Source organism: Cimex lectularius, unplaced genomic scaffold (assembly GCF_000648675.2).
Source record: "Cimex lectularius strain Harlan isolate CLEC.00 unplaced genomic scaffold, Clec_2.1 scaffold81, whole genome shotgun sequence".
In the NCBI taxonomy this organism is placed as follows: Eukaryota; Metazoa; Arthropoda; class Insecta; order Hemiptera; family Cimicidae; genus Cimex; species Cimex lectularius.
In genome coordinates this window covers 1045373-1068527 of record NW_019392692.1, presented here as the reverse complement: position 1 = coordinate 1068527, position 23155 = coordinate 1045373, and the positions used below count along the sequence as shown (strand labels likewise).

General features: G+C 36.5%; 1 protein-coding gene across 15 annotated transcripts in view; it reads left to right on the top strand.

Annotated features, from left to right (window-relative positions):
* LOC106674408 (disks large 1 tumor suppressor protein) overlaps window positions 1-23155 on the top strand; it is a 565060-nt gene that overhangs the window by 520065 nt on the left and 21840 nt on the right. For all 15 annotated transcript variants that reach the window (XM_024225925.1, XM_024225931.1, XM_024225933.1 and 12 more), the window contains 2 exons: window positions 2323-2473; window positions 2532-2616. In XM_024225925.1, coding sequence (XP_024081693.1) covers window positions 2323-2473; window positions 2532-2616 — 236 coding nt within the window. The remainder of the gene's footprint in view (window positions 1-2322; window positions 2474-2531; window positions 2617-23155) is intronic.

Here is a 23155-nt window from a genome sequence, read left to right as displayed (position 1 = left end):
CTTCACAGATCATCACAGCCAAACACAGATCCTGCAAACCCTGAAATCAAACATTATTTGGTATTGTTTGATTAAGTTTTCCCAAGCAGGAAATTTTATAAGTAAGTAGTGTTTAACTGTTGTTTGATTTTCAGTTTATCCACACTGTTGATATTTTCTTGCCATACTGTCAGCTTGAACGATGAAACAACGCTGAAGAAGGCGGGGAGCCAAATGCGTCCGATAGTCAAAAACTAAACGGTCAAAATGATCGGAAATGACCACAGTTTAGAGCAAGACAAGCCGAAATTCTATGGCATACCAAAACTGAAACGATATGCTCATACCAAAATCATCGGATACGATCAAAAACGCGTCGCTCCACACTCCTGAAGGAAATCAATTTAGCAATGTGCCAAACAAAAATGTTATGCATGCAGGTCGTTTCCGATTATTTTGATTTTCTATTTTCCCTGTTTTGATATTCGATCTAGGCGCCTCCTTATCTTCAGGTTAGGTTTGTCTAGCCAATATATTAAACAGTTATGTTCTGACAGTCCGAAACAGAGAGGATATGCTCAAAATTGGCGGAAAGGACTCAAGATGAAATCGCTCGTATAAATATTTGTACATATTAGATTTTCTCAAAATAATCTCCAATTGATTACTTTGGCTCAGTTTATCATAGTAATAAGAAGAAATAGTAATAAAAAATATTTTTTTATAAAGTATTTAACTTCACTAATTTCGTGGTCCGCTTGACCAATTAATACATTACAATTAATTAATGTTTTTTAATTGAAATAAAAAAGTCAATGGCACGAGCGGGATTCGAACCCACGATCTTCGGCCGCTGCTCTACCACTTGAGCTATCGCGATCTCGATCCACTCGGACACCAACTTCCCATCTCAACCGCACCTTTTGAATTTTCCCTCCTTTTTGCCATTTTTCAAATGTCGTGTAATCGGATTGGATTCTCGACGACAAATGAAATGGCCACGGAGAGCTTTAGTGAATTATCCTTCATTTTAATCATTAAATTCACTAATTTCGTGGTCCGCTTGACCAATTAATGTTACAATTAGTTAAGGTTTTTAGTTGAGATAAAAAAGTCAATGGCACGAGCGGAATTCGAACCCACGATCTTCGGCTTGATACGCCGCTGCTCTACCACTTGAGCTATCGCGACCTCGATCCACTCGGACACCAACTTCCCATCTCAACCGCACCTTTTGAATTTTCCCTCCATTTTGCCATTTTTCAAATTGGAAACTTTTGCTAAATTCGGGTGTCCGAGTGGATCGAGGTCACGATAGCTCAAGTGGTAGAGCAGCGGCGTATCAAGCCGAACGTCGTGGGTTCGAATCCCGCTCGTGCCATTGACTTTTTTATCTCAACTAAAAACATTAATTAATTGTAAAGTATTAATTGTAAAATTGACGTTAAAACACCGCCCGCCTTATTCAACAAAATTTCAACTCTATCAAAATTAATGAGGTTTTTTAGCAAACCAAATAGTCCAAATTAACCTGCATACAATGACAAAATTATTTAAGTGAGATATTGCAGTTTTATGTTCATAAATAAACTTAAAACATAAATATAAGCATAAAACAGCAATATCTCACTGACACTCTCGGCACGACACGCAAGAATGGCACAATTACACAGAAGACAAACACTTTGAGCCCTGAAGATGATCTCAATAAAGATCGAAACGTTGGCACGATAAAGAAAATGTTTTTCTGAAACCTACATCACACCAGACCGCATCTCACGATTTCTAAATAAATATCGATTAACGGTCACTAATCACCACACAAACAATGAAAATGTACAAAGAAATAATCCAATGACTGTAACGTGTAATTTTCTGTCAAAACAAATAAATTTTATTTGTTAAACTGTGATACAACAAAATATTCTTTAGAAAAACGTTAGAATGTTTGTCGTTTTTTAAAGCACAGCTTTGCGAGAGGGGATCAACCTTCTAAAATATCTGCGAGAAGAAAGATTAAATTTGTTAGATTTAGGTGGCTTAAGAGTCTTTGCGTTCAACAGGTAGGACTATTAAACTCTTCTGTACATAACTTATACCTCACTATCTAGCTTGTGTAATTCATGTCAGATTAAATTCAATACTACACCCTACAGATTTTCGGTTAAGAACATTTCGCGAATTAAAGAAATACACGCAGACTTGTTGGTGATGATGGAAGGATAAAAATAGGCCTACGAAAATAGGCGAATATCCGCGGACAAATAATACAGACCCTTTCCGTCATATTTCTTGTCAAAAACCAGTAGTTCAAATTTCTCGTAACACTCAATTTGATTTCAGGAAGGTGATGTCAATTTAGAAAACGTGACCCATGAGGAAGCTGTAGCGACGCTGAAAGCGACTCACGAAAGGGTGCTTTTGGTCGTCGGAAAGCCGGACCACGTCTACCTTCCTCCTCCACACGCCGAGCTGTCAGTTAGTCCTCAACCATGTAAGTTATTCTTGTATATTTTATTGTGGAAAATATCAAAATACGGTTTATTTCTCAGCCCTGCAAGACTCCCTTCATGCTTCGACAATCCAGTTGCAGGCGCCTTCTCCAAGGACGGTCAGCGTTGAAGACGTCTCTTCAAGGTATGTACTAGTAGTGTAGGTAGTACTATGTAATTGATTATGACTACTTATAAAACTACAAGCATACAGTTAGATCAAGAAATTAAGAACTGGGATAAAAATAGCCTTGGCAGATTGAACAATAATTACAACTTAATCTTAAACATGTGTCTTGATCATGCGTGTTATCAGTTACGTCAGAAACTACATATTTTGCAGGTTTATTTACGACTTTCGAAGTTTATTTACGACTTTCGAAGTATATTTCGTATTTAAGGTTATAATAGTTTGGAATGCATCCCCCTCTCGTTGTTGTTTACCCTTATTTCTTACAGGGGTAGCTTTTGTTTGGTGCTTCTGAGGGGCCGCTTCCCCTTTCAGCTGACCAGTTCGTAACCGACTTCATCTCCCACCGAAGTGAGACAGCTAACTGCGAAATTCGTATATATCTTTATTTAAGGTACAGGTTCGCGCTGACCCCTCGTTCCGACTGTTTCCAGAATTCCATATGGGTTCATTAATGCCCCATTGTTTTTCGCCTCATAGGTTGTTAAGCTGTCATGGAATGTTAATTGACTATTGGGAATCAATCAAATTCCCTTAAAACTCAGTTCTAAACACTTACAAACACATTTTTCATGGAAAGGAACGGGAGTAGATCGCATTATTTAAATGTCCTACGTTTATCAGTGAAATGTTCAGGTTGGATGGCAGGCTTTTACGTTTAGTACTGCTATTCCCAACTCCACTGAATACATACACTGAATCAACTAAATTTATTATGAGAATAAACTTTTATTTTGATTACGTAAACGGAAGAAATAACGTACAGATCTCTGATGATGGGGAGAAGCCGAACGTGTCTGACATACCAAAACAGGCAGATCAAAATTATCAGAAACGGACAAAGTATTGGGTTGTTTGACATGAAATGTCCGATTATATAGTTTCAGATATTCGGAGAGTATATAGCTGTTTTCTATTGTTTACTTCCAATTGTTTACATATTACAATTTAGCAGTTATTAATCCTACACTTTTGTTTATAATGATGGCCTCCCCAATTCAGTACACACATTTTACTATACCTACAAATATGAACAAGGAAACGCGATTTTCGTGTAATATCCTTTGCGAGTTTAAACTCGATCGTTCGGCAGCTGAGGCTGCAAGAATCATCAATAAGGCGTTTGCGGAAGGAAGTGTAAATGAACGGACCATTCGCCGTTGGTTTGTTAAGTTTTCGGAAGTGAATACCGAATTGGAAAACGAGCCCCGCGGAAGACCTCCAACTTTGACAACGATGTCCTTAAGCTTCAGGTGGAAGAAAACCACTGTTATTCAGAGGACTCGCAGCACACCTAAACGCAAGGGCAGCTAACGAGTGAAGACAATTAAGGAACATAAAAAAGGTCAAAAAGCTTGATCTATGGTTCCTCATGAGCTCACTGAGCGACAGCATTTAAAGCACCTTGACACATGCGTTTCGTTTCTCGCCAGACTTTTCTTAAAAGAATAATCACTTGCTATGAAAATTGGACAGTGGTTAAACATTAACGAAAGACCAGGACACATGCCAAAACCAAATTTACACCCCAAAAAAATTTATTGTGAACGTATGGTTGTCCATGGCTGGAATTATTCACTACTCCTTTTTGCCTAGAAATGTGTGGTGATCAGTGACCGTTAATCGATATTTATTTAGAAATCGTGAGATGCGGTCTAGTGTGATGTAGGTTTCAGAAAAACATTTTCTTTATCGTGCCAACGTTTCGATCTTTATTGAGATCATCTTCAGGGCTCAAAGTGTTTGTCTTCTGTGTATTGTGTCGTGTCGAGAGTGTCCCCCCCCTGGTGAGACCATTACCTCTACATCGTGCTGCAAGGAAATTGATGAAATGTATAAAAAATTACTCAAAAAACAACCTGCAATGGTAAATCGGAAAGGTCCTATACTCCACGACAACGCCAGGCCAATATAAATATATTGACAGATTAAGCGGTCGTCAAAAATATATTAGTTGCAAAAGTGCACGATTGCTATGAAAAAATTCGAAAACGACGATGCCTGAAACTGTTCCTAGAGAATTGTAGATAAAACGTTCCATTTTTTTACAATCGAACCCCTGAAGATCGGTAATGTAAAATCAAACCACTGCTGGCTGGTACCTACACCAGGATAGTACAATTTCATTTGGAAAGTAGAAGAACGAAAGTAAAATGTGGTAATGGTTGCACTAAACGTCATGTGATTAAAGGTGTACCACAAGGCAGTGTTCTAGGTCTCTTCCTTTTCCACGTTTTGACTTCCGAAGAAATCACACGCCCTGGCCTCTGCACGACTTACTCTTGTGCCCCATATGGGGTTATCTCAATTCATTGAGGATGGGACTCCCTCTGCCTGTTATCACACAAAGCACAATTTGAAACTTCTCTTTCTCAACAAGGAGTGGGGTTAAGGTAGAGCAACTCGCATCTTTCTGTGAAAAATCAACTCAATGTACTCGAATGTCGGAAGGTTCAGTGTTATGGGCATTTAAGTTGACGTGAATCTTAACCTCAAGTCAATCTGCGGCCTATTACCTGCAATCTATTTGACCAGCCTAACATTACTGTTTTAGTCTGTAGGAGGTCTGTCAGACACTATACTCCTTCTCACCATCTTCAGTGGACGATTTGTTAGATTTTTCGTAGTAATCAGGACCCTTGTACATGACGAAATTTCTTTTTTAGGTCTGTGTGTTGATGAGCTTATATTGCTGCATATCATTTTCGGCCTGCCTACCAGCGCGGTAATGATCTATCGAACGCATTTTGGAATCTCTCCGTCTTCAGCAGTGGGTTTTTGATACATTGTAGTCTGGTCCCATTTATATGGAGATATCCCTTCTTGAATTTTATGTTACGATAAGCCTGTAGTTTAGTACTTTCCGATCATTTTTGAACTTCTTATCCTCGTAGTTTTGGCCCGTCTTACACGTTTCACATTCTCGCCATCTTTATTTGTAGATTTGTAAAAATTTTTCGATGTAGCCAGCTTTATTTTACATTGTGAAATTTCTTCTTGACGTCTATTGGTTTATAAACTTACAATTTGGTTGTTTCTGACGATTTGTGATTTGCCTGATCTCGCACTATTGGACTTTCAAACCCTTTACGGTTTCCCGCCATCTTCAATGATAGTCTTGCGAGTTTTTCCGTTGAAGTCAGGTCCGTTTAAATAGTGAAATTCCTTCTTGAAGGGTATGATTAGCATGACTGTTTCCAGTTATTTTTGGTCTGCCCACCATTGCGAATTTCCAATGCACTTTTCTCGCCAACTTCAGTGGTGGGTTTCTTGATATTTTTCTTGAAGTCTGTGGGCTGATGAACTCTTAATGGACTACATAACACACATAAACCCACCACTGCAGATGCTGAGAAAACTAAAAGGGTCAGACCGACATGATAGGCAAACCAAAAATAATCGGAACGAATAAACTACATGTTCATCATACCGCAGACCCATAGAGGAAATATCGCCATTTAGTTTTCATCTAAGACCAAATAATAACAACTCTTTCCACCCTATTTTTTTTTCTTTCAAAAACGACCGGAAATCTCGCATTAGTCCGGTTCGAAATAGTATATCGGATTGAAGAAACAAGTTTTTATTATCATCAAGAACCCATTGATCATATGAGAATGGGGCACATGTTAAAAGCCAGTTAAGATCATTTGGAAGCATCATTTAGAGCTTCCGCCCAGGACATCAGTCAATCTTTGTAAGAGAGCGATTATATCGCGAAGATTTCTGGATACCGTGTCCGTCTCACAGCTTTTCTCCGGATCATTTTAAAATTGGATTAATGATTAAATAAATTAATACTTTAGTTAAATTTAGATAGTTTTCACCGTATACTGTCATTCTTCGTTTATTGACTCCTTGCAAACCTCTGAAAACTATAGACACATTTGTATCCTTTGTATTTATTAACGCCCATAAAATTGGTTAAATTTGACTTGATTTTAGTGATTTACAATATTTTGCGTACACATACGATTATTGAGCGTAGTTCTTTCTTTATAATTGTTTTCCTCGCTTATAAAGCTTTTACGACTTGAGGAGGTAATTTGAAAATGGGTTGCATGTTTGCGCCTAAACTTTGACTCGATTCGTGCTCCATTATGTGAACTTTCCACGAAACTAGTCCGATATCGAGTATGGAAAACTAAATTGAATACTACGTCGGTACATTGCATGAAGCACTTACAGCATGGTTAATTGTTTGCAGAACATAATTAAACAATCTGCTTGATTGTTTATAAATTGCCGATTTGAACCTGGTTGGCTTAATTGACGATTAGTTTTAACAAGCGTGGGAATTATGGAAAGGGTGGTTTTTTAAATAATGGTGCTAAATGATTTATATAATAATACATGATCCTTGTAATCGTTGTTAATTGATTATCTTCTGATGGTGAAGGTTGATAGCTAACCAGCTGCAGATTAATTGTCGGAATGAATTGAAAACCAAACAAACCATTCATTAATTTAGAAATTAATGAATATCCTACTTATTCAAGATATCTTCAAAAATAATTTGCTGTCGGATAGTTATAAAAGGATCAACCTGTCATGCTAACATGCGGTTTTGCATCTGTATTGCACTGATTTTTTCCCTACTTATTTATTTGTCGTTTTATGACGTGGTTTATTGGTTGGTCCCAAATTTAAAAAAAACTACATCGAGCTTCCTTTTGGTAGCGTCGCAGAAGACTCTTGGGGTTAATCTCTGCAGTTGACGGTCTGCGAAAGAACAAATTCGCAGAAATTTATTATAAATTATTTCAACACGATATGCTCATTCTAACGGATTTGAGGGGACCGCGGTAGCCGAGTGGTTAGCATGAGAGACTCTCACGCCGCGGTCGTGGGTTCGATTCCCACCGTCGCCTCTGGCCCTTTTTCCCGATAACCCCCAATTTGAACACACAAGAATTCGTACCATGGCTAAATATGCAAGATCATAAGGCAAAAAAAAAACGGATTTTCAAGTAGAAATTCAATGAAGATTTGGGCGAATCTCGATTTTTTTTTTAAACGAGGGTTCGCAACAGCAGAGGTTATATAAACGCTCGGGGTGCCGGTGTTTTTGAAAAAAAAAAAGCACATTTGTAATGCAGGGCCGCTGGATTCGAACCCGGGACCTTTACCTTACAGTGATGAGCGCTGTGTCAGCGCCTAAACCGTTGCGACCACCGACGCCCCCGTTCATTGCTGGCTACTTTAGTGGCGTTTAAAAAAGGAAACTAACCTACTGAAACTTGATTTATTTGCTCCAAACTTAAAATGCTTTATTGTTTGTCCTTGTTGAACGCAACATAAGATTTGGGAGAATCACAGCGGTAGTCGTTTGCTTTGCTCCAGAAATAATTTGAAGAAACTTATTTCAACCACTTGCTTACTTTAATGGAGCTTTAGAAAAAAACTAACTTAATGAAACTTTATTTATCGGACTCCAATCTGAAAGACCTTATTTCCCGTCCTTATCGAAGGGTCGCGGAAGAATTTGGGTGTATTTAATAGTTTCTGGTTCGCCATGTTCCACTAAGAATTTGGGAAACCATACTTCGTATTAGATTAACTTCACAAAGGAATTTCATAATGAAACTAACCCAATGAAACTTCTGTTATTGGTACTCTAACTTAAAATGCTTAATCTCTGGTCGTTTTCCAAGCGTCGGTGAATACGCAGGAGAAATCGTGTAAGAGAAACGACCGTCGGAAATTGAGTGTGTCATATTGAACTTCAACGTCAAATGTTAAATTATCCGCAACATAAAATATTTATGTGCTACGGTTGTGGAATCGTTCCTCAAGCCAATGTACGAATGAACACTACGGTGCACTTTCTCGCCCATTGAAATAGTTGAAGAAATTGCGAAATCTTCCTCTAGGATGAAAAAGCTAAAGAAATAAAATGGCTAACATGTCTCTTAATTAAATCTCAACTGTTTACGGCTTATGTTACGATACTACTTTTTTTGATACAAGTTAATTTATTTTATTTGCCTGGCTAATTGAAAGAAGCAGGACTTCATGGCTATACTCGAACTCTCTTTTGATTTCAAAATTTTAAAGTCTTTCTTATCGTTTGCCATCTTTGGGCGACTTAGTCCTTGCGATAATCCAATTTTCTTATGGTTTCACACATCGCTGACCGGATTTCCATGATGTTGCATTACTCTTTCCTCCTCATACCATGTCGTAATTGGAGTTCCAGAAGGTTCCTGCCTCTTAAGCCTCTGTCCCTTAATTCTGTCACCAGAACGCTTCTGTTCTTATCTTCGCTGAAGACACATCTTTATCCTCTCAAAAGATCAAGTTAATTTTTCTTTTTACCATCTGTACATTTTATTTCAATGGAGAAATAGTAAGAGTACTTCTGACCCACCTCCGACGAACCTGCCCTCGTATATACAATTCTCCTCCACACAACCTAACTATCCTAACCTAACTAACCTAACCGGAACAGACGACTAACGTTGAATCTGATCCGAACTATGATGAGTCATTACATAGGTCACTGACTACCTGAGTTTAATTGGATACATAAAACTTTCTTGTTTGTGAACATTTTGTATCAGGTTGTTTAAAAACATATTGTTTCATTCATAATACAGAAGTTTTTTTGATATGCTAATAGAGTGGTGCATTTTTAGACGCTTATTTGGAAAAACAATACACCACCTTAAATGATTATCAATTCTCTTATCTAGTCATGCCCTTAGTGTACATCAAATCGTCCGTTGTTTTTGTATGCACCATGCAAAATGCACCATCCTGTCTACAGCATATTAAAAACCATCTTGTATTATGAACTGAAACAGTATGATCCCAAACAACCCGATCAATAATCTTGAGAAAATTCTCAAATTTTATGTATCCAATCAATCCACTACGACCTTCATAAATCCTTCCTAGATGGCACAATACACCCCAGCAAGTTCCATAAATCACTTCCTGTAAGTTAAAGTTGAATAGACAATTAAGGTTGGAAGTAACTGCACAGTTGTCTCCCGCGAAATGTCCGGTACTTGCTCTAGCATCGCGACCTTATTTCCTCTGATCAACCGACGATTTCTTCTTTTTTCAAATTTATTTGTTACGGTCATATCTACCTCCGGAGTGCCGGTATTTAAAAAAAGAACATTTTTAACTGTATTGGGTTGGATAAATTGGCCGACCATCTTCTCGTCATCTGTCTATTTTCATGGCTAATATGGAAATAAAAGATAAGAAAAATATTTTACCCTTACAACGATGTGTCAACACCGTTGCGGCCGTTCAACAAATTCTTCGATCCTGCCAATGGAATGAACATTTCGCGATGAGGTAACCTTCCTAAGTTTATTGCGACTTCTTCTGTGCTGTGACTGGGACATCCTTTTCACAGATTTAAGTCACCAAATGTACTCCTACTTTTATCACCCATGTTTCTGGAAGGTATTTGCCATTAGCTTAGTGCCATCCAGTCAACCGAAAGTTGACAAAATGTCAGACAAAATTCTGCCATCCTCACCACATATTAACATACAACAGCAAGAAACATTGACACTGAACTGTGTCTACGCTCAGTATAGCTAAATCGTCCAGTTTATTGTTTTGAACTGGATTGAAGTAAGCCAACAGGAAAACTGAGCGTTCTGTCAGTGACAGAGTGTACTAATAAGTAGCTTCTCCTATCTAATTATGACTGTCTTTATCACATATTGGTTATTACTTGTTACCTACAATACAGTTGTAATATTCGTTCAATAAAAATGTCAACCATAGCGATTCTTCGATGAACATAGTTTGTACTGGTGAAATATTTATTTATTTACGGTTTCCCAATTACAAATGTATATCATAAAAGTTTTAAGGTTATAACTATACATAAATGTAGAAATATTTATAATAATAAGAAAACAGGAGGCGTCGGTGGCCGCAACGATTTAGGCGTAGACACGGCGCTCATCACTGTAAGCTAAAGGTCCCGGGTTCGAATCAGCGGCCCTGCATTCGAACCCGACATACTTACAAATGGGCTTTTTTTCAAAAACACCGCCACCCGGAGGGTTTATATAACCTCTGCTGTTGCGAACCCTCGTAATATATTTATATAAAATAAAACAATTTAGAATGACTAGAAACATTTTGAAAATATATATAATTATCCAATTATTAATTCGAATTAAATTCAATATTAATTATATTTATGTTACAATATTTAATTTTCTAATAATAAAATTTGCTTAAACTAACATTAATATATCTATAATTTCGAACGATTTTAACAAATTTGTTGTTCTTGGTATAAAACTGAATTCGGCATAATTATTTCTATGGCAATCGATGGAGGATGTTATTTGACTTCCGGAATGATGAGATGGAACATGAAAGTTAATTCGGTCAAGCAGCAATGGGCAATCAGTTAAGGAATGTAATAATTTATACAATAATAAACAATCAAAGAAATTCCTTTTCTACAGAACAGTCGTCAGTTTCAGATCCGTCATTAACTATGAGTATGGTTATCTCTGTATTCTTCAATTGTTCTGAAATGCATCAGACGGAAAAATCTTTTTTATTTTCTATGCGACTGATGTGGGTGGATTGAATGGGAACCCAAAGAGGTGAACAGTCATCCAATATTGGCCTTATAGTGGATGTGTATCCAGTTTTAAGTGTATCTGGATCATGGAAATATTTAATATGAGGTGCAATAAACCCTAAAGTTTTATACGCTTTGACAATAGTTTTGTCATTGTGTATGTGAAAGTTTATCTGTCAATAATGATGTCAAGATCTTTAACAATTTCACGTTTAATTAGGAGCGAATCTGATATAGCGTAGTTAAATTTGATAGAATATTTTGTTTTATTTATTTAGAAATCGTGAGATGCGGTCTAGTGTGATGTAGGTTTCAGAAAAACATTTTCTTTATCGTGACAACGTTTCGATCTTTATTGAGCCCTGAAGATGATCTCAATAAATATCGAAACGTTGGCACGATAAAGAAAATGTTTTTCTGAAACCTACATCACACTAGACCGCATCTCACGATTTCTAAATAAATATCGATTAACGGTCACTAATCACCACACATTTTGTTTTATGAAAAGTCGTAACTGAACATTTGTCAGAATTTAAAAGAATATTTTTATTTGAACACCAATTATTAATTTAATCCATTATATTTAGTGGTTTGATTGACCAAAATACTTCTTTTAATTAATTAATTTTTTTATGTAAGGTCTTGGTTTGAAATGAAAAAGTGTTACGAGCGGGAGCCGAAGGCCGTGGGTTCGTATCCCACTCGTGACACTAACTTTTTCGTTAAAGTTAGTGTCACTAGTGAGATACGAACCCACGGCCTTCGGCTCCCGCTCGTAACACTTTTTCAATTTCAAACCAAGACCTTACATAAAAACATTAATTAATGAAAGAACCACTTATTAAGTTTTACTAAGATAGTTTTTCTTTTGGATTTGGACTTTTTTTTAAATTTCCTATGTACAGAATTCATCCGAAAATGATCTTTTTGTAATATTACCTTATGCCAATTTTGCTAATACAAACGAAAAGTTCATGACTGAGACGTATGACGCATTCTTTGTTCTTATAATTCGCGTATATATTTTTTATTCTGTGTGAGTACTTCATGAAGAACATTCCTGATGTTTGGCTTTTGGTATTTTGACAGGGATATTTGTCTTCTGTTAGCTTTTACAAAATGCAATAAATAAGACAAACTGGTGACTTTCAAATTACATCGGGCTCCCGGTTGGCGTCGTCGAAATGCAAAAGATTAGTCGAACCTTTTCTTATCTCCAAAACTGGCAGACGGTGTTTCCAAGGGAATCCGGAAACGTCTTAGAAAACGGCGCCTAGTTTTGTTTACACCTAACTGAAGAATTTCGTGGTGGGGAACCGGGATGAATGGGCTCGTCAAACGTTTCCAGCATTTTCCCCATCCCCTTCGCCTTTTTCTCCCACTCCACTTCCTCAGAATAGACCTCTCCTCCTTCAGTAACGTGACTTACGCCCCAGTCGAGCGCGATGCTTCCGTAAGCCTGGTCTCTGTTTTAAGTGCCCTTATTCATTAAGATCATGACCAAAGACCGCCCGCCCTTCATAGTGGTTCAGCCTTTCGCCACCCTCAGAAGGAAACTGTTAAAGGATAAGTTGTTGGCAAGGTATGTGGTTTTTCTCTTTTATTATGTGCTTCTTCAAATTACTCGCCCTTAAATCGTTAGGGGTGCCATCTATAAATACGTACGAGTATTGAACACTTGACCTTTCCAAATATACTGATGAATTTATTTCATGACGTCAAATGACTCACATTGTTAATCCTATGAAGTTAGTGATTCTAATATCAAGTTAGATAAAGATACTTAAATCTTTACCGGTAAATGTTCCATAATATTGTATTCATAAATGTAATTACGAAACTTGTAAATCTTTGATACTTCTTTGTATAGTCAAGTTGTCTTCTAGCCAGTAGTTTAATAATTAATAAATTCGTATTTTTACTTACAATTTTCTTTTCATTGGAACAAATTTATAAGGACGTGGAGAAAAAAAACTAGAGGTGTGTCTTGGTTTATAAAAGTGCACTCTGAACCCGAGTTAATTGTGAGGTTATAATCTGCAGAAAAGAGCATTTCTTCCTTCTCCTCCCGTTTCATAATTTGCTGTTTTATTTCGATTTTCGTACTCCATAAGTTTCCAAATTTTCCATCAAACCAATCTGAAGCGTTATTTGTCGATGACTAACTTTTAATTATTAACGTTTTTTTTAAATCTACATTGCACCAACTTAGAATAGAAAACTTGACCTTTCTGGTAATGTCTGCACGGTTTGATTTTAAGAAGAGTTAAGTGGAAAAACTGGAGATTTTTGGAAAGGCCGTTAAAAATAAAATTAGGTTAATTTATTTAGTCCACGCTCCACGGTTACAAATTTCTAGAAATAAGATAAGAAATAAACCAGTTCGAATAAACTTATATTGTTATCGGATTACTAATGATAATGACATAACAGCAGTTGTAGTACAAGAGGGGAAAATTTCAATAAAATATAAATTCTTCTCTTTTTCAAATAGTCGATTAAAAAAAAGCAACATGAGCAGATTTGTTAGTAAAAACATTCTGTTTAAAAATGTATTCTTTATAAAATTTAGAATGCTATTTGTTTTGTCTTTATAAGTAAATCTTGTATAACAACTAAGTGAATTTGTTAGGGCTGCTGAATCTTTTTTGAAAATTGAATTCCCACGTATTGAATTTTCAAAAATGTTTACCTTTCCGACATTCCTTGAATGCTTTATGTTAAAAAAGGTTATGATTTTTTCTCTCCGAGTTTTTCACAAGGAAATTCACAAAGGAAATTTTGGAACTCTCGGACGAGCAGAAGCGTTTTCCTAAAATCGGTAATATTTCTAAAGGTATACTTACTTACTCCATCATGTGAATAGGGTGCAATAACGAAGATCGAGAAAAATAGAGTACACCAGGTTATACGTCTATACCACATGGCATTAGCGGATGGAGAATTGGGCTCACTTCTCCCACCTATTTTTTCATCGATTTTGATTGCAACTGACCTCGTTTTTAAAGCCGGTCGCGGATCGATAACGACTAGAAAACAAAAAGCGTTCGGATATTAGAAATTTTTCATTTGACTCGGTTAAAGTCCCCTGCTGAAAAAACCAGGTTATTTAAGAAAAGGTCGTATTTTGCCTATGATTTCACCAGTATTTTGACCTTTTTCGTTTGCATTTGCTAGACTAACTTGTTTGATTCTTTAATTCCTTTGAAACACAACAAAATTTATATTCAATCATGAGCATTTTAAATTGTGATGTTTCTACATCTGCGGGGGTGATGAACCAGTAGTTTGGCCGTTTCCTGGACTACCTACTTTCGTTGTTTTCCTCTGTCGCACACGATCATTTAGTTATCGTATTTTATGCGATTTTTTATTACGTTATTTCTTTTTTATTAACATACACCAAACCCGCCATTCAGCGAAAAGTCGAAACGCTTCTGAAAGACCATTGCGTTTCGGCTACGACGGGACTGACAGACCAGAATGAACGAAATGACAGAAACTCGTTGATTACAAATGAGGAAATATTTTTTCTTCAAAGCGTTGTCATAATTCAAGGGACAACTTTTCACTCTTGGTCTTGTCAAAACATCTTACCTGTTGAACTTGAAACGATATTCCAAAGAAAAACCTCGAGCATTCTTTTAAAGTACAGGTTTACGACGAGGGCTCAACCTTTTAAAATATGTGCGAGAGGTTGGATAAGAATTGTTGTATAGGTGACTAAAGAACGTTTGCGTTCAACAGGTAGGAGCTATTGTGCTCTTCCATATGAGTAAGCTCACTATCTAGCTTCCATACCCTTGATAGTGGCTAATCAGTTATATTTGCAGGTTTGATCTTTTCTTTGCCTGGTTGGTTAAATCCTAATCCGTTTTCTTTGACCATAAAATGGGCTATTGTTTGCACACGATTAAATAAATAGTAATATAACAAATGCTTAATTTACTATTTTTGAATATCCTAAATTTTTGACTTTCCAAATATTTTGAATATTAAGTCTAATGAGTCAAACATTAGATGCATGCAGGTCTTGGTATATGCGACAATTGGCGAAGTATTTTTCTTTCATTTGTCCTCGTATGTTGTTCCACCAGTTTGAGTTCAGAATTAATTCATTCGGCAATTAGTAAGTAGCAATTCGATCTTGGAGGGTTTGAGTACAAGTTTATGAGCTAGGATCTTTATCATCCTCTTTTCCTGTGTGCTCTTAGACCCTGACAACAAATATGCTGCCCCAGATGGTTTCCATTCTGTGAGCTTAGCTTGGCTGTCGGAGAAGTCTTCTTACTATGCCCACCTGTTGAATTTCCTTACTAAGCTTCAATGCCGAAGGCATGTGTTCGCTGGTTTAGTCTCTCAGATGCCTTTTGACATTTCGGCATCTTCAGTGCTGGCGTTTTTTAATGTTTTCTTTGTCATCGTGGAGGTAGCTTATGGTATTTAGTGTTAGTATCAGTTGTGCAACTGATCTTAGGATGCAACTGATCTTCTGGATGAAGGTCAATAACCATCAAAGTGGTTGGTTTAGTCATAACTACAGGACATTGATTCTTGGGACTTCGGAACTTTTCCATTCCTGACTGCAGATTTTTTCCACGTCGTCTGTGCAAGAAGAAGTAAAATATATATAATCTCAAATGCCAAAAATAAAATTGTTAATCTTGCTACACTTCCGTACTTTAAATTAAAATATTTAAAGCACATTAATTATATTGTAATAATATCGAAGACATTATATTTTGATAAATTGTGTGCTACGGTGACGCAAGGGGAATCTGAAGGTGATTTACTCTTTTGTTAAGACTCTCGTTCGAAGGCAATTAGTCGATCCATATTAATTTGTTCGAAATATAATGGCTGTAATTATTTTAGGCACTCTTTGAAGAAAGTTTTGTTCTGCAATAACAGCAAAGCAAACGCTCCTGGAAAGTCTTTTAAACCTGTTGTCGTGAAATTCGGGACAAAGGTCGATCAATCAGAGCAAAAGAAGAACAAAGTGAGTCTGTCGTCCTTCATAATATTGACTTTAGCTAAAAGGACTTCTTTCAGCAACAGAAGACGACTAAGCCTACGAGCAGCGAGTGCAAACGGTGCCATCGCTCTTCTTCTGGAAAGAGGCGTGGATCTTCGTCCGGACGCGGAGGGGTTACGTAATCAGATGGATATTTTTAATTTTTGATCAATTAAAACATTAACGGATGCCGCGAATAAAAGGCAAAAAAATGGTTAATTTTTTCAATACTCATAAGGGAATTCAATATTTGCACAGACTTACATCAAATAAAACTTTTTACTGACCGATTGGACAAAGTTGGTTTTTAATTTGTAAAATTGCGCTACAATTTCCTCGATTTTTCAGTCAAGGGCATCACCGTTTTACGGTAATCGGCAGCCTTAAATAAGGACGAATGTTGTGAGAAAATTAAAACAATCGACGCCTTGAAACATGATTTTCCGGCTTTATTAATAATTCCGTAAAACTCGTAGTATTCCTTTTAATGTTTTTTCATTTTTTTTCAAGGCTGGAACAGAATTCGACTAGATAACCGTGAATATATAATTCATAATAGTCTCAGACTTGTACAAGTGTGGGAGAGGGGAGAGATAGAGTGAAAGGTAGATAAAAAGTAGATAAAAAGATAAACAAAGAAGAGTGTGATAAAGTGAAAGGTAGACACTTAGATATACAAATAGAGGATATATTTATAGCTAGACACAGAGAGAAAAGATAGTAAGAAATAGGTCCGTGTTAGCTAGCTACAAAGTCCATCAAAATCGGACTATTGTGCTCCTCCATTTATTGGTTATAGCTCGCTGCTCAAGTTTATATTTTTTTACCAGCCTCTTCTGTTATATTTGCCGGGGGGATTTTTTTTCTTTGTCAGTTAGTAGAAACCTTTTTTTTATTAAGCATTCACAGTAGCATGTACTTTTGTTTCCTCTTCTTCTTGGCAGAACCTAAACATGTTGTTATTGGCCTTACCCTACATTGTTAAGTCCGTATTGAGACGGAATGTCAAGTTGCCAGACTTGCAATGAACCGAGTTCTGTTGAGTCTTGGTGCAGCAGGTAGTATGTTTAGACTAGACTTTGCCTCTCTCTCTGTCCTGGGATGTTATTCCATCAGGTATGGGTTACAGCATGATCCATTCGGCAATTGGTCCTTTCTTTATGAGAGATCGGAATTTTACAGTCTGGTCCTATTGTTACTGCTGAGGACCGCTCACTGACTTTCTATCTGCCTCTTTGTTACCCTTCTGTCCTGTCTACCTAGAGACCCACACAAATAGGCTGTTTGTTCTGAATTCCTACTTCTCTCAGTGCACTCACGCGGTCCCTTGCTATACAGCATCTTACGTCAGATGAGACCAATGCTTTGATCACAGTTTCTTCCCTAAATACTTTCTCCAGCGCCCTGTTTGGATTTTGAACCCTCCGTTTACCAAATAGAATCAATGGTGACAGGTAGTCCTTATTACAGTGATGTTTGTTTAGCATTATAATTTAGTGTTTCTTTGCAAAGTTATACCTAGGAATTATGGTGTCCGTAGGCTATCCTTTAAAGTTTCTCTTAGTTTCACTTATTGGGGGACATGTAGATGGCTTATAAGACCTTTGCATAAATAAGGCTATATGTAACAGATCTAGCATCTTACTGGATGAGGATGTGAGGATCTGATAGATTTAATAGCATCTCCAGGACAGTGGTCGATGTTAGAGTGGGCCAAAAAGAGAAATATAAAAAATGAAATCAATAGAGACATTATAGAGATAGAGAGAAAACAAGCAGGGATTTTTATTAACTTCTCATAAATATTCTGTTATTAATGTATTGTAATATTAACAGAGGTGAACCTGAGTAAGTTGATTAAAAAAAAAAATTATTTTGTGATTGTGATCTACAAAAGCTGATGCACTTATTTTGATACTGAATTGTACATTTGTGAATCAGCGTTTCACATTCCTTTCTTATCAAGAATAGATTAAAGATTTGAGTCAAAACATTGTTAAGGAAGGATTTTATACAAGACGATGAGGCCTGGCGTATTTTCTCTCTCTTTTCATATCCAAGGTGGTTGAACCGCACAAGGACATGTCCTAATTTCTTGTCCTCGGTTTTAGGATGGTGCGGGGCCCTCTATGATCCCATTCTTGTATTCTCTCTCTCTCTCTCTTTCTCTCTCTCTCTCTCTCTCTCTCTCTCTCTCACTCACTCTCTCTCTCTCCTCTCTCCTCTCTCCTCTCCTTTCTTCTCTTCAGATATTAATGTCGAAAAGAACTCGGTTAATTTTTATTTAAAACATACACACAACGTACCGTTCAACTTACTTTTTGTAAGTATTGTCAAGCCGGTATTTCGGAATGAAGAGGAGGTTATTGAAACGGTTAATCGAAGTCCGTTGTAAAAGTGAACGTGAATAACTTGTCGTAAGAAGTACCTCGTTTACTTTACAGAAATAGCTAGGTAAAGTAAAAAAGACAATCACTATAAATTTATTAAGTTTTATAAAGAGAAAAATTGTAGTCTCAACACGAGTGTTTTCAACTAGTGGCAAGGAACAAATTCTGTCTAATTTTATTTCTGACAAGATTTTCTTTCTAATCAAGCCTCCAATATTAAAAAGAAATAGGGGTAACAGAAATATTTAAACCTATGATCAAACGAATTATTTTAATTTCATGTTTTCCCAAGGACAATCTGCGGTTGACAATCTATGTGACAAAACCTTACAGGAGATATAACGACCGCAAACGCCAAAAAAAAATATATATATTACCGAATGCAAATACTTTCTGTATTTCAAAACGAAAGAAAAAGACAAAATAATTAGAAAGTTGGGTGATAGCCAAGCTTTAATATTTGCCAGTTGTATTTGGCCAATGATTCCAGTAAATTTAAATTTTAATGTTTTCCTTGGTTCAGGATGACTTTAAACCACGTCTTGTCGGCTTCTCTTTTGAAGATCACGCCATTTAAAGTATGTTTATTTAAATCCTTGCAGGCTTGGAATTATTTTTACTTGAGTCGACTTTTATTTATTTTTGTTAGTAGGAAAAATTTACAAGTAGAAGTAGAAATCATACGTATATCCGAACATGCAAATCTCCATAACCGATGTCCATCTATTATGATGCGGCCCTTGAAGAAAGTCCGAATTGTGTGTGGCCATCGAGGAGAAATCACGGCCCGAGTTTGCACCCTAGAACGTGGCAGATGTTGCCAAAGAGGTCAACGGTTCCCGGGTCGTCCGCCGTGTCACACATATGAAGACGCGCATGAAGGAATTCGCCTTCCACCATTTTCAATCGCTTTAATGGAGGGTAGTACGTGATTTGTTACGGGCCCATAAACTTTTGTCAAACCGACCCTTATCGACATACCCTTGCCTTCCCGTTTGACATACTTATTCCCCATTAAGACCTCGATTTTTAGTGATATCGGGGGAATATCTGGCTATACCCTGGGCGTATATTCGACAGATACAGGATGTTCTAAGGAAAATAGGATATCGTTAGTGTTCAGTTTAATTAATGATTTACCTTATTCGTTTAATTAAAGTCCACACCGAGCAACACTATAGATTTCACAACAATATTGAGTGTAGTAGAAAAATTTCATTTATATTTTTACCTTCTTTTGGAACTTATTTATTTAATATGTATTTAAAATAAAGTATTTATTTATTTAAATTCACTAATTCCGTGGTCCGCTTGACCAATTAAATCATTACAATTAATTAAGGTTTTTAGTTGAAATGAAAAAAAGTTAATGGCACGAGCGGGATTCGAACCCACGATCTTCGGCTAGATACGCCGCTGCTCTCCCACTTGAGCTATCGGGACCTCGATCCACTCGGACGTCAACTTCATATCTCAACCCTACATTATGAGTTTTCCCTCCTTTTAGCCATTTATCATCTCAACTAAAAACCTTAATTAATTGTAATATATTAATTGGTCAAGCGGACCACGAAAACTAGAGAATTTAATAAGTTAAAATGAAGTATACCTTCACTAAAGCTCTCCGTGGCCATTTCAATTGTCGCCGAAAATCCAATTCGGTTACATGACATTTGAAAAATGGCAAAAGGAGGGAAAATTCAAAAGGTGCGGTTGAGATGGGAAGTTGGTGTCCGAGTGGATCGAGGTCGCGATAGCTCAAGTGGTAGAGCAGCGGCGTATCAAGCCGACGATCGTGGGTTCGAATTCCGCTCGTGCCATTGACTTTTTTATCTCAACTGAAAACCTTAATTAATTGTAATATATTAATTGGTCAAGCGGACCACGAAATTAGTGAATTTAATAATTATATGGCACAATCTCGCCTATGGATCAAGTCCTAAAAGAAATCGCCCGTAAAAAATTAACGAATTTACTTATATGCTTAGGCAATTTTAAAAATTGAATTTAAAGTGAAAAATAATACAGAAAAAGCTTGAATTTAATTTATTGTAACTAATACTTTTATAAAAATTTGATACTCTATGGCAAATATAATTTTCCGCCTTTTTATACGAGATTTTTTTAAAATTTATCATCCCCTAATACTGATTTTCACAATTTGATACAGAACAGCAACATTTTTTCATTAACATGTAACTAACGTGAGTAGTAATTAAGGATCGAATATACTAGATGCAAATTTGAACCCACTGAATTTCAATTTTACTCAATGGAATCCACAGTCGAATTTCAACTAGAAAAAAAGTGCTCTCATGTCTCATGCAATATGTGTGAATATACCATGTTCTACTTTTTATTACTGCATATAAAATAAATAAACAAAAAAAGTAAGAAACATAAAGGACAACTTCTACTTCATCGTGCAACTACATTTCTCAATGCATCAATGGGTGTCTAATCTTGAATATTCTTGATTTTTTGCATTATGTTCAAGTTTTCAATCTTTTTCTGAACTTACGCAAAACATATCTGAAATAATAAAAAAATATAAAAAATTATAAGAGAACTAAATATGACAATCTGAAGCAGACAAATATATAAATAACATAAGGAATAAATTTGTTTAAGTGTTTAGGAAATAAAACACTTGCCTTCAATTAGGAGAGCAATAAGAAAAATAATTTAAAAAATTAAATTAAAGGCTTGTCCCATCACAGTTGCATAAATGTGGTAATGTACGATCTCTGAGTTTAGTTGTACATAAGAATCTTTTAATATTAGATTGGCTAGACTGTACAAATTTAGACGACGTTTTTCATACTATCACAGTTTACCCTTGTGCCCAATATTTGCTTATTATCATTAATCAATTTATCAATCTCATTTGTATGAAGAGTGTAAACTCTATGAAAGTTAAACTTTCACATTAAAGGAAAAAATAGTTGTATTTTACTAGTTTTATTTTCATTAAATAATGTGCATTTGCTTTCTGGGAGATTCGGATTTTTCGTCTTTAATGGCTCCTAGGTGCCTTTTATTGGTAAGTTTGCATTTCGAAAGAACTGAGTCATTGTTCAATTGTATCTGTGTCTGGGTCTTGAGGTTTTTTTTTAAATAATATTATTTTCACATAAATTCCGTTCTTCAAAAAATCAGAGGCATAGACGAGGGTTCGCAACAGCAGAGGTTATGTTGATATTGGGGTGCCGGTGTTTTTGAAAAAATGCCCATCTGTAAGTATGTCGGATTCGAATGCAGGGCCGCTGGATTCGAACCCTGGACCTTAACCTTACCGTTGCGGCCACCGAAGTCCAATAAACTATTTATTAAACCGCACCAATGTTTGTGGAGTATTTGTTTTCAGGTAGAATCCTCCTATATCTTGCATTGATATTAAATTGATCCACCAGCAATAAACTCTCTTAAATATCTGTAGTTCATACGTTTTGTACCGTTTTCCAACCTTACCAAAGCGTCGGGAAAATGAATGTTACTCTAGTGTTAACATTCCCAATTAGAAAGATAGGTATAATACAAGATAAATGGTCATACTGATCATCTGACATGACTGAAAGAGGAAAAAGTCTTGCCCTCTTGTACATTTACTGTACATGAACAACGACTCACCCACAAGTCAGATACCTAGGCCTACTTAGACGGCAGTAGAAAAGTGGAAGACAAGACTGAATGAGAAAAATGTACCCTTGTTACAGCGCCATTTTGCAAGGACATAATCTTGCTTCTTCAGCAGCAGATATTGTTAATGGCTTGATTTCTGGCCTTGAAACATAAAAGAAAACATGACCTTCCTGTACATCAGCAACGATGAGCTACCGACTTCCACTAAAATCAGATCTTAGGACTGAACTTAGATATCAGGCAACTGTAGGTATAGTCCTGTATACTTACATCCATCAAATTTTTGCCGTTGTAAAATAGAAAAGATGTAGAGTTGGGCTGTCTAAAATTCGTGTATATGTGAGCCCTCCTTCACCTTGGTTACACGCTTGACCTGCACTCAGCAAGGCGAAAAGCGTTAATACGTCCGGTAGACAAAACCATTGAGGATAGTCAGACAGTTCGAGACCGAAATACCGGTTCATCACCCCTAAACGAATTATAATTGTAAACTATTACAGTAAAGACATACAAGCCACTCTAGTACGAATTTGGATATGGGCTATAAAGATACCTACATGATGTCACCTGGGCAAATTACTCTTCCTAGGGCTTATCATAGTCTTGTACAAACTGTGGAGGACAATTTTGAAAAGTGAAATCTATGCAGTGTGAATTTACATAGAAAAAAAATTGAGTTGCCCTCCACTGTAAATCAAAAACAAGGAGATACCGACTTCCACTCAAGTCAGATACTTAACTAATATACTGATGTGTATTCCCTAATCAAGAGTTAAGAGACAACTTAACAGAAGAATCAGCTCACAACGAAGACTTTGAGGACCGACTTTAGGTAATGGCACTGTCGCGTCCTGCCAAGCCATTCGATATCTA